The sequence below is a fragment of the Somniosus microcephalus genome, chromosome 12 (assembly GCF_052327205.1).
Source record: "Somniosus microcephalus isolate GS21.2 chromosome 12, FLI_Smic_1.0, whole genome shotgun sequence".
In the NCBI taxonomy this organism is placed as follows: domain Eukaryota; kingdom Metazoa; phylum Chordata; class Chondrichthyes; order Squaliformes; family Somniosidae; genus Somniosus; species Somniosus microcephalus.
Genome location: NC_140998.1, coordinates 210,267,113 through 210,279,813, shown reverse-complemented (window position 1 = coordinate 210,279,813; position 12,701 = coordinate 210,267,113). Strand labels below are relative to the sequence as shown.

The 12,701-nt window shown below is 49.8% G+C and overlaps 1 protein-coding gene across 1 annotated transcript in view; it reads right to left on the bottom strand.

Annotated features, from left to right (window-relative positions):
- The window catches only part of LOC147109997 (trypsin-3-like), a 93,630-nt gene that overhangs the window by 57,197 nt on the left and 23,732 nt on the right, over positions 1 to 12,701 (bottom strand). The window contains exon 2 of the mRNA XM_086004233.1: positions 9,282 to 9,435. Within this exon, the coding sequence (XP_085860359.1) occupies positions 9,282 to 9,435 (154 nt within the window). The remainder of the gene's footprint in view (positions 1 to 9,281; positions 9,436 to 12,701) is intronic.

Below are 12,701 nucleotides of genomic sequence, written 5' to 3'. Positions count from 1 at the left end.
CAACTGATCGTAGGGAGAGACTGTACTTACAACTGACCGTAGGGAGAGACTGTACTTACAACTGACCATAGGGAGAGACTGTACTTACAACTGATCGTAGGGAGAGACTGTACTTACAATTGATCGTAGTGAGAGACTGTACTTACAACTGATCGTAGGGAGGGACTGTACTTACAACTGATCGTAGTGAGAGACTGTACTTACAACTGATCGTAGGGAGTGACTGTACTTACAACTGACCATAGGGAGAGACTGTACTTACAACTGATCGTAGGGCGTGACTGTACTTACAACTGATGGTAGGGAGAGACTGTACTTACAACTGATCGTAGGGAGAGACTGTACTTACAACTGATCGTAGGGAGAGACTGTACTTACAACTGATCGTAGTGAGAGACTGTACTTACAACTGACCGTAGGGAGAGACTGTACTTACAACTGATCGTAGTGAGAGACTGTACTTACAACTGATCGTAGGGAGAGACTGTATTTACAACTGATCGTAGGGAGAGACTGTACTTACAACTGATCATAGGGAGAGACTGTACTTACAACTGATCGTAGGGAGTGACTGTACTTACAACTGACCGTAGGGAGAGACTGTACTTACAACTGATCGTAGGGAGTGACTGTACTTACAACTGATGGTAGGGAGAGATTGTACTTACAACTGATCGTAGGGAGAGACTGTACTTACAACTGATCGTAGGGAGAGACTGTTCTTACAACTGATCGTAGTGAGAGACTGTACTTACAACTGACCGTAGGGAGAGACTGTACTTACAACTGATCGTAGGGAGAGACTGTACTTACAACTGATCGTAGGGAGAGACTGTACTTACAACTGATCGTAGGGAGAGACTGTACTTACAACTGATCGTAGGGAGAGACTGTACTTACAACTGATCGTAGTGAGAGACTGTACTTACAACTGACCGTAGGGAGAGACTGTACTTACAACTGATCGTAGGGAAAGACTGTACTTACAACTGATCGTAGGGAGAGACTGTACTTACAACTGACCGTAGGGAGAGACTGTACTTACAACTGACCGTAGGGAGAGACTGTACTTACAACTGATCGTAGGGAGAGACTGTACTTACAACTGATCGTAGTGAGAGACTGTACTTACAACTGACCGTCGGGAGAGACTGTACTTACAACTGATCGTAGGGAGAGACTGTACTTACAACTGATCGTAGGGAGAGACTGTACTTACAACTGATCGTAGGGAGAGACTGTACTTACAACGGATCATAGGGAGAGACTGCACTTACAACTGATCATAGTGAGAGACTGTACTTACAACTGACCGTAGGGAGAGACTGTACTTACAACTGATCATAGGGAGAGACTGTACTTACAACTGATCGTAGGGAGAGACTGTACTTACAACTGATCGTAGGGAGAGACTGTACTTACAACTGATCGTAGGGAGAGACTGTACTTACGACTGATCGTAGGGAGAGACTGTACTTACAACTGACCATAGGGAGAGACTGTACTTACAACTGATCGTAGGGAGAGACTGTACTTACAACTGATCATAGGGAAAGACTGTACTTACGACTGATCGTAGGGAGAGACTGTACTTACGACTGATCGTAGGGAGTGACTGTATTTACAACTGATCGTAGGGAGAGACTGTACTTACAACTGATCGTAGGGAGAGACTGTACTTACAACTGATCATAGGGAGAGACTGTACTTACAACTGACCGTAGGGAGAGACTGTACTTACAACTGATCGTAGGGAGAGACTGTACTTACGACTGATCGTAGGGAGTGACTGTACTTACAACTGATCATAGGGAGAGACTGTACTTACAACTGATCGTAGGGAGAGACTGTACTTACGGCTGATCGTAGGGAGAGACTGTACTTACAACTGACCGTAGGTAGAGACTGTACTTACAACTGATCGTAGGGAGAGACTGTACTTACAACTGACCGTAGGGAGAGACTGTACTTACAACTGATCATAGGGAGAGACTGTACTTACAACTGATCATAGGGAGAGACTATACTTACAACTGATCGTAGGGAGAGACTGTACTTACAACTGATCATAGGGAGAGACTGTACTTACAACTGATCGTAGGGAGAGACTGTACTTACAACTGACCGTAGGGAGAGACTGTACTTACAACTGATGGTAGGGAGAGACTGTACTTACAACTGACCGTAGGGAGAGACTGTACTTACAACTGATGGTAGGGAGAGACTGTACTTACAACTGATCGGAGGGAGAGACTGTACTTACAACTGATCGTAGGGAGAGACTGTACTTACAACTGATCGTAGGGAGAGACTGTACTTACAACTGATCGTAGGGAGAGACTGTACTTAAAGCTGATCATAGGGAGAGACTGTACTTACAACTGATCGCAGGGAGAGACTATACTTACAACTGACCGTAGGGAGAGACTGTACTTACAACTGACTGTAGGGAGAGACTGTACTTACAACTGATCGTAGGGAGAGACTGTACTTACAATTGATCGTAGTGAGAGACTGTACTTACAACTAATCGTAGGGAGAGACTGTACTTACAACTGATCGTAGTGAGAGACTGTACTTACAACTGATCGTAGGGAGAGACTGTACTTACAACTGATCATAGTGAGAGACTGTACTTACAACTGATCATAGGGAGAGACTGTACTTACAACTGATCATAGGGAGAGACTGTACTTACAACTGACCGTAGGGAGAGACTGTACTTACAACTGATCGTAGGGAGAGACTGTACTTACAACTGATCGTAGGGAGAGACTGTACTTACAACTGATCGTAGGGAGAGACTGTACTTACAACTGATCGTAGGGAGAGACTGTACTTACAACTGATCGTAGGGAGAGACTGTGCTTACAACTGACCGTAGGGAGAGACTGTACTTACAACTGATCGTAGGGAGAGACTGTACTTAAAGCTGATCATAGGGAGAGACTGTACTTACAACTGATCGTAGGGAGAGACTGTACTTACAACTGACCGTAGGGAGAGACTGTACTTACAACTGACCATAGGGAGAGACTGTACTTACAACTGATCGTAGGGAGAGACTGTACTTACAATTGATCGTAGTGAGAGACTGTACTTACAACTGATCGTAGGGAGGGACTGTACTTACAACTGATCGTAGTGAGAGACTGTACTTACAACTGATCGTAGGGAGTGACTGTACTTACAACTGACCGTAGGGAGAGACTGTACTTACAACTGATCGTAGGGAGTGACTGTACTTACAACTGATGGTAGGGAGAGACTGTACTTACAACTGATCGTAGGGAGAGACTGTACTTACAACTGATCGTAGGGAGAGACTGTACTTACAACTGATCGTAGTGAGAGACTGTACTTACAACTGACCGTAGGGAGAGACTGTACTTACAACTGATCGTAGTGAGAGACTGTACTTACAACTGATCGTAGGGAGAGACTGTATTTACAACTGATCGTAGGGAGAGACTGTACTTACAACTGATCATAGGGAGAGACTGTACTTACAACTGATCGTAGGGAGTGACTGTACTTACAACTGACCATAGGGAGAGACTGTACTTACAACTGATCGTAGGGAGGGACTGTACTTACAACTGACCATAGGGAGAGACTGTACTTACAACTGATCGTAGGGAGAGACTGTACTTACAACTGATCGTAGGGAGAGACTGTACTTACAACTGATCGTAGGGAGAGACTGTACTTACAACTGATCGTAGGGAGAGACTGTACTTACAACTGATCATAGTGAGAGACTGTACTTACAACTGACCGTAGGGAGAGACTGTACTTACAACTGATCGTAGGGAAAGACTGTACTTACAACTGATCGTAGGGAGAGACTGTACTTACAACTGACCGTAGGGAGAGACTGTACTTACAACTGACCGTAGGGAGAGACTGTACTTACAACTGATCGTAGGGAGAGACTGTACTTACAACTGATCGTAGTGAGAGACTGTACTTACAACTGACCGTCGGGAGAGACTGTACTTACAACTGATCGTAGGGAGAGACTGTACTTACAACTGATCGTAGGGAGAGACTGTACTTACAACTGATCGTAGGGAGAGACTGTACTTACAACGGATCATAGGGAGAGACTGCACTTACAACTGATCATAGTGAGAGACTGTACTTACAACTGACCGTAGGGAGAGACTGTACTTACAACTGATCATAGGGAGAGACTGTACTTACAACTGATCGTAGGGAGAGACTGTACTTACAACTGATCGTAGGGAGAGACTGTACTTACAACTGATCGTAGGGAGAGACTGTACTTACGACTGATCGTAGGGAGAGACTGCACTTACAACTGACCATAGGGAGATACTGTACTTACAACTGATCGTAGGGAGAGACTGTACTTACAACTGATCATAGGGAAAGACTGTACTTACGACTGATCGTAGGGAGAGACTGTACTTACGACTGATCGTAGGGAGTGACTGTATTTACAACTGATCGTAGGGAGAGACTGTACTTACAACTGATCGTAGGGAGAGACTGTACTTACAACTGATCATAGGGAGAGACTGTACTTACAACTGACATTAGGGAGAGACTGTACTTACGACTGATCGTAGGGAGAGACTGTACTTACGACTGATCGTAGGGAGTGACTGTACTTACAACTGATCGTAGGGAGAGACTGTACTTACAACTGATCGTAGGGAGAGACTGTACTTACGGCTGATCATAGGGAGAGACTGTACTTACAACTGACCGTAGGTAGAGACTGTACTTACAACTGATCGTAGGGAGAGACTGTACTTACAACTGACCGTAGGGAGAGACTGTACTTACAACTGATCATAGGGAGAGACTGTACTTACAACTGATCATAGGGAGAGACTATACTTACAACTGATCGTAGGGAGAGACTGTACTTACAACTGATCATAGGGAGAGACTGTACTTACAACTGATCGTAGGGAGAGACTGTACTTACAACTGACCGTAGGGAGAGACTGTACTTACAACTGATGGTAGGGAGAGACTGTACTTACAACTGATCATAGGGAGAGACTGAACTTACAACTGATCGTAGGGAGAGACTGTACTTACAACTGATCGTAGGGAGAGACTGTACTTACAACTGATCGTAGGGAGAGACTGTACTTACAACTGATCGTAGGGAGAGACTGTACTTACAACTGACCGTAGGGAGATACTGTACTTGCATCTGATCGTAGGGAGAGACTGTACTTACAACTGATCGTAGGGAGAGACTGTACTTACAACTGATCGTAGCGAGAGACTGTACTTACAACTGATCGTAGTGAGATACTGTACTTACAACTGATCGTAGGGAGAGACTGTACTTACAACTGATCGTAGGGAGAGACTGTACTTACGGCAGATCGTAGGGAGAGACTGTACTTACAACTGATCGTAGGGAGAGACTGTACTTACAACTGATCGTAGGGAGTGACTGTACTTACAACTGACCGTAGGGAGAGACTGTACTTACAACTGGTCGTAGGGAGTGACTGTACTTACAACTGATGGTAGGGAGAGACTGTACTTACAACTGATCGTAGGGAGAGACTGTACTTACAACTGATCGTAGGGAGAGACTGTACTTACAACTGATTGTTGGGAGAGACTGTACTTACAACTGATCGTAGGGAGAGACTGTACTTACAACTGATCGTAGGGAGAGACTGTACTTACAACTGATCGTAGTGAGAGACGGTACGTACAACTGACCGTAGGGAGAGACTGTACTTACAACTGATCGTAGGGAGAGACTGTACTTACAACTGATCGTAGGGAGAGACTGTACTTACAACTGATCATAGGGAGAGACTGTACTTACAACTGATCGTAGGGAGAGACTGTACTTACAACTGATCGTAGTGAGAGACTGTACTTACAACTGACCGTAGGGAGAGACTGTACTTACAACTGATCGTAGGGAGAGACTGTACTTACAACTGATCATAGGGAGAGACTGTACTTACAACTGATCGTAGGGAGAGACTGTACTTACAACTGACCGTAGGGAGAGACTGTACTTACAACTGACCGTAGGGAGAGACTGTACTTACAACTGATCGTAGGGAGAGACTGTACTTACAACTGATCGTAGTGAGAGACTGTACTTACAACTGATCATAGGGAGAGACTGTACTTACAACTGACCGTAGGGAGAGACTGTACTTACAACTGATCGTAGGGAGAGACTGTACTTACAACTGACCGTAGGGAGAGACTGTACTTACAACTGACCGTAGGGAGAGACTGTACTTACAACTGACCGTAGGGAGAGACTGTACTTACAACTGATCGTAGGGAGAGACTGTACTTACAACTGATCGTAGTGAGAGACTGTACTTACAACTGACCATCGGGAGAGACTGTACTTACAACTGACCGTAGGCAGAGACTGTACTTACAACTGATCGTAGGGAGAGACTGTGCTTACAAATGATCGTAGGGACAGACTGCACTTACAACTGATCGTAGGGAGAGACTGTACTTACAACTGATGGTAGGGAGAGACTTTACTTACAACTGATCGTAGGGAGAGACTGTACTTACAACTGATTGTAGTGAGAGACTGTACTTACAACTGACCGTAGGGAGAGACTGTACTTACAACTGATCATAGGGAGAGACTGTACTTACAACTGATCATAGGGAGAGACTGTACTTACAACTGATCGTAGTGAGAGACTGTACTTACAACTGACCGTAGGGAGAGACTGTACTTACAACTGATCATCGGGAGAGACTGTACTTACAACTGATCATAGGGAGAGACTGTACTTACAACTGATCGTAGGGAGAGACTGTACTTACAACTGATCGTAGTGAGAGACTGTACTTACAACTGATCGTAGGGAGAGACTGTACTTACAACTGATCGTAGGGAGAGACTGTACTTACAACTGATCGTAGGGAGTGACTGTACTTACAACTGACCGTAGGGAGAGACTGTACTTACAACTGACCGTAGGGTGAGACTGTACTTACAACTGATCATAGGGAGAGACTGTACTTACGACTGATCGTAGGGAGAGACTGTACTTACAACTGACCGTAGGGAGAGACTGTACTTACAACTGATCATCGGGAGAGACTGTACTTACGACTGATCGTAGGGAGAGACTGTACTTACGACTGATCGTAGGGAGTGACTGTACTTACACCTGATCGTAGGGAGGGACTGTACTTACAACTGACCGTAGGGAGAGACTGTACTTACAACTGATGGTAGGGAGAGACTGTACTTACAACTGATCGTAGTGAGAGACTGTACTTACACCTGATCGTAGGGAGAGACTGTACTTACAACTGATCGTAGGGAGAGACTGTACTTATGACTGATCGTAGGGAGAGACTGTACTTACGACTGATCGTAGGGAGTGACTGTACTTACAACTGATCGTAGGGAGAGACTGTACTTACAACTGATCATAGGGAGAGACTGTACTTACGACTGATCGTAGGGAGAGACTTTACTTACAACTGATCGTAGGGAGTGACTGTACTTACAACTGATCGTAGGGAGAGACTGTACTTACAACTGATTGTAGGGAGAGAATGTACTTACAACTGATCGTAGGGAGAGACTGTACTTACAACTGATCGTAGGGAGTGACTGTACTTACAACTGATCGTAGGGTGAGACTGTACTTACAACTGATCGTTGTGAGAGACTGTACTTACAACTGATCGTAGGGAGAGACTGTACTTACAACTGATCGTAGGGAGAGACTGTACTTACAACTGATCGTAGTGAGAGACTGTACTTACAACTGATCGTCGGGAGAGACTGTACTTTCAACTGATCGTAGGGAGAGACTGTACTTACAACTGATCGTAGGGAGAGACTGTACTTTTAACTGATGGTAGGGAGAGACTGTACTTACAACTGATCATAGTGAGAGACTGTACTTACAACTGACCGTAGGGAGAGACTGTACTTACAACTGATCATAGGGAGAGACTGTACTTACAACTAATCGTAGGGAGAGACTGTACTTACAACTGATCGTAGGGAGAGACTGTACTTACAACTGATGGTAGGGAGAGACTGTACTTACAACTGATCGTAGGGAGAGACTGTACTTACAACTGATCGTAGGGAGAGACTGTACTTACAACTGATCGTAGGGAGAGACTGTACTTACAACTGATCGTAGGGAGAGACTGTACTTACAACTGATCGTAGGGAGAGTCTGTACTTACAACTGATCGTAGGGAGAGACTGTACTTACAACTGATCGAAGGGAGAGACTGTACTTACAACTGACCGTAGGGAGAGACTGTACTTACAACTGATCGTAGGGAGAGACTGTACTTACAACTGATGGTAGGGAGAGACTGTACTTACAACTGACCGTAGGGAGAGACTGTACTTACAACTGATCGTAGGGAGAGACTGTACTTACAACTGATCATAGGGAGAGACTGTACTTACAACTGATCGTAGGGAGAGACTGTACTTACAACTGATCGTAGGGAGAGACTGTACTTACGACTGACCGTAGGGAGAGACTCTACTTACAACTGATCGTAGGGAGAGACTGTACTTACAACTGACCGTAGGGAGTGACTGTACTTACAACTGATCGTAGGGAGAGACTGTACTTACAACTGACCGTAGGGAGTGACTGTACTTACAACTGATCGTAGGGAGAGACTTTACTTACAACTGATGGTAGGGAGAGACTGTACTTACAACTGATCGTAGGGAGAGACTGTACTTACAACTGATCGTAGGGAGAGACTGTACTTACAACTGATCGTAGGGAGAGACTTTACTTACAACTGATCATAGGGAGAGACTGTACTTGCAACTGATCATAGGGAGAGACTGTACTTACAACTGATCATAGGGAGAGACTGTACTTACAACTGATCGTAGGGAGAGACTGTACTTACAACTGATCGTAGGGAGAGACTGTACTTACAACTGATCGTAGGGAGAGACTGTACTTACAACTGATTGTAGGGAGAGACTGTACTTACAACTGATCGTAGGGAGAGACTGTACTTACATCTGATCATCGGGAGAGACTGTACTTACAACTGATCGTAGGGAGTGACTGTACTTACAACTGATGGTAGGGAGAGACTGTACTTACGACTGATCGTAGGGAGAGACTGTACTTACAACTGATCGTAGGGAGTGACTGTACTTACAACTGATGGTAGGGAGAGACTGTACTTACGACTGATCGTAGGGAGAGACTGTACTTACAACTGATCGTAGGGAGTGACTGTACTTACGACTGATCGTAGGGACGGACGGCACTTACGGTTTCTTGCAGTGTGCGGCTGAGAGGACCCACCACTCGCTGATTATTGAGCCACCACACCAGCGGTCACCGTCGGTGGTGAAGTACACTTGCCAAGGCTGGGAGTGCGGTGGGCAGTCATAGCCATTGATGATCTTGTCATCGTCCATCGCCACTGGATAATCAGAGAAGGAGTGTCACAGAAAGTAGCATGCTCACATATATCTATAATATCCAAAAAACTTTACATCGAGCATGCGTTCACTGTCAAAGGGGCAGTACTGGGGGAGCACCGCACTGTCGGAGGGGCAGTACTGAGGGAGCGCCGCACTGTCGGAGGGGCAGTACTGAGGGAGCGCCGCACTGTCGGAGGGGCAGTACTGAGGGAGCGCTGCACGGTCGGAGGGGCAGAACTGAGAGAGTGTCGCACTGACAGAGGGGAAGTACTGAGGGAGCGCCACACCGTCGGAGGGGCAGAACTGAGGGAGCGACGCACTGTCGGAGGGGCAGTACTGAGGGAGCACCGCACTGACAGAGGGGAAGAACTGAGGGAGCGCCGCACTGTCGGAGGGGCAGTACTGAGGGAGCGCCGTAATGTTGGAGGGGCAGTGCTGAGGGAGCGCCGCACTGTCGGAGGGGCAGTACTGAGGGAGCGCCGCACTGCTAGAGGGGCAGTGCTGAGAGAACACCGCACTGTTGGAGCGGCAGTCCTGAGGGAGCGCCGCACTGTCGGAGTGGCAGTACTGAGGGAGCGCCGCACTGACAGAGGGGAAGTACTGAGGGAGTGCCACACTGTCGGAGGGGCAGTACTGAGGGAGCACCGCACTGTCGGAGGGGCAGTACTGAGAGAAAACCGCTCTGTCGGAGCGGCAGATCTGAGGGAGCGCCACACTGTCGGGGGGGCAGTACTGAGGGAGCGCCGCACTGTCGGAGGGACAGTACTGAGGGAGCGCCGCTCTGTCTGAGGGGCAGTATTGAGGGAGCAGCGCACTGTTGGAGGGGTAGTACTGAGTGAGCGCGACACTGTGGGAGGGGCAGTACGGAGGGAGCGCCGCACTGTCGGAGGGGCAGTACTGAGGGAGTGTGGTACTATCAGAGGGGCAGTCCTGAGGGAGCGACGCACTGTCGAAGGGGCAGTATTGAGGGAGCGCAGCACTGTCGGAGGGGCAGTACTGAGGGAGCGCTGCACTGTCGGAGGGGCAGTGCTGAGGGAGCGCCGCATTGTCGGAACAGCAGTACTGAGGGAGTGCTACACTGTCGGAGGGGCAGTATTGAGAGAGCACCGCACTGTCGGAGGGGCAGCATTGAGGGAGCGCCGCACTGTCAGAGGGGCAGTACTGAGGGAGCGTCGCACTGTCGGAGAGGCAGTACTGAGGGAGTGCCGCACTGTCGGAGGGGCAGCACTAAGGGAGCGCCGGACTGTTGAAGGGGCAGTACTGAGGGAGTACTGCACTGTCGGAGGGGCAGTACTGAGAGAGCACCGCACTATCCGAGGGGCAGTACTGAGGGAGCGCCGCACTGGCAGAGGGGCGGTACTGAGGGAGCGACGCACTGTCGGATGGGCAGTACTGAGGGAGCACCGCACTCTCGGAGGGGCAGAACTGAGGGAGCGCCGCAATGTTGGACGGGCAGTAATGATGGAGCGCCGCACTGTCGGAGGGGCAGTACTGAGGGAGCGCAGCACTGTCGGAGGGGCAGTACTGACAGAGTGCCGCACTGTCGGAGCGGCAGTAATGAGGGAGCACTGCATTTTCGGAGGGACAGTACTGACGGAGCACCGCACTGTCGAAGGGGCAGCACTGAGGGAGCATTGCACTGTCGGAGGGACAGTACTGAGAGAGCACCGCACGATCCGAGGGGCAGTACTGAGGGAGTGCCGCACTGTCGGAGGGGCAGTATTGAGGGAGCGCCGCACTGTCGGAGGGGCAGTACTGAGGGAGCGCCGCACTGTGGGAGGGGCATCACTGAGGGAGTGCCACACTGTCAGAGGGGCAGTATTGAGGGAGCGCTGCACTGTCGGAGGGGCAGTACTGAGGGAGCACCGCACTGTCGGTCGGGCAGTACTGAGGGAGCGCCTCACTGTCAGAGGGGCAGTACTGAGGGAGCAACGCACTGTCAGATGGGCAGTACGGAGGGAGCACCGCACTGTCGGAGGGGCAGTACTGCGGGAGCGCCGCACTGTCGGAAGGGCAGTACAGAGGGAGTGCTGCACTGTCAGAGGGGCAGTACTGAGGGGGCACTGCACTGACGGATGGGCAGCACTGAGGGAGAGCCACACTGTCGAAGGGGCAGTACTGAGGAAGAAACTTCTTCAGAGGGGCAGGACTGAGGCAGCGCCGCACTGTCGGAGGGGCAGTACTGAGAGAGCACCGCACTGTCGGAGGGGCAGCACTGAGGGAGCGCCGCACTGTTGGAGGGGTAGTACTGAGGGAGCGCGACACTGTTGGAGGGGCAGTTCTGAGGGAGCGCCGCACTGGCAGAGGGGCGGTACTGAGGGAACGACGCACTGTCGGATGGGCAGTACTGAGGGAGCACCGCACTCTCGGAGGGGCAGAACTGTGGGAGTGCCGCAATGTTGGACGGGCAGTAATGATGGAGCGCCGCACTGTCGGAGGGGCAGTACTGAGGGAGCGCAGCACTGTCGGAGGGGCAGTACTGATGGAGCACCGCACTGTCGAAGGGGCAGCACTGAGGGAGCATTGCACTGTCGGAGGGGCAGTACTGAGAGAGCACCGCACGATCCGAGGGGCAGTACTGAGGGAGTGCCGCTTTGTCGGAGGGGCAGTATTGAGGGAGTGCCGCACTGTCGGAGGGGGAGTACTGAGGGAGCGCCGCACTGTCGGAGGTGCATCACTGAGGGAGTGCCACACTGTCAGAGGGGCAGTATTGAGGGAGCGCTCCACTGTCGGAGGGGCAGTACTGAGGGAGCGCTGCACTGTCGGTGGGGCAGTACTGAGGGAGTGCCTCACTGTCAGAGGGGCAGTACTGAGGGAGCAACGCACTGTCAGATGGGCAGTACGGAGGGAGCACCGCACTGTCGGAGGGGCAGTACTGCGGGAGCGCCGCACTGTCGGAAGGGCAGGACAGAGGGAGTGCTGCACTGTCAGAGGGGCAGTACTGAGGGGGCACTGCACTGTCGGATGGGCAGCACTGAGGGAGCGCCACACTGTCGAAGGGGCAGTACTGAGGAAGAAACTTCTTCAGAGGGGCAGGACTGAGGCAGCGCCGCACTGTCGGAGGGGCAGTACTGAGAGAGTACCGCACTGTCGGAGAGGCAGCACTGAGGGAGCGCCGCACTGTCGGAGATGCAGTACTGAGGGAGCGCCGCACTGTCGAAGAGGCAGTACTGAGGGAGCGCCGCATTGTCGGAATGGCAGTACTGAGGGAGTGCTGCACTGTTGGAGGGGCAGTACTGAGGGAGCACAGCACTGTCGGAGGGGC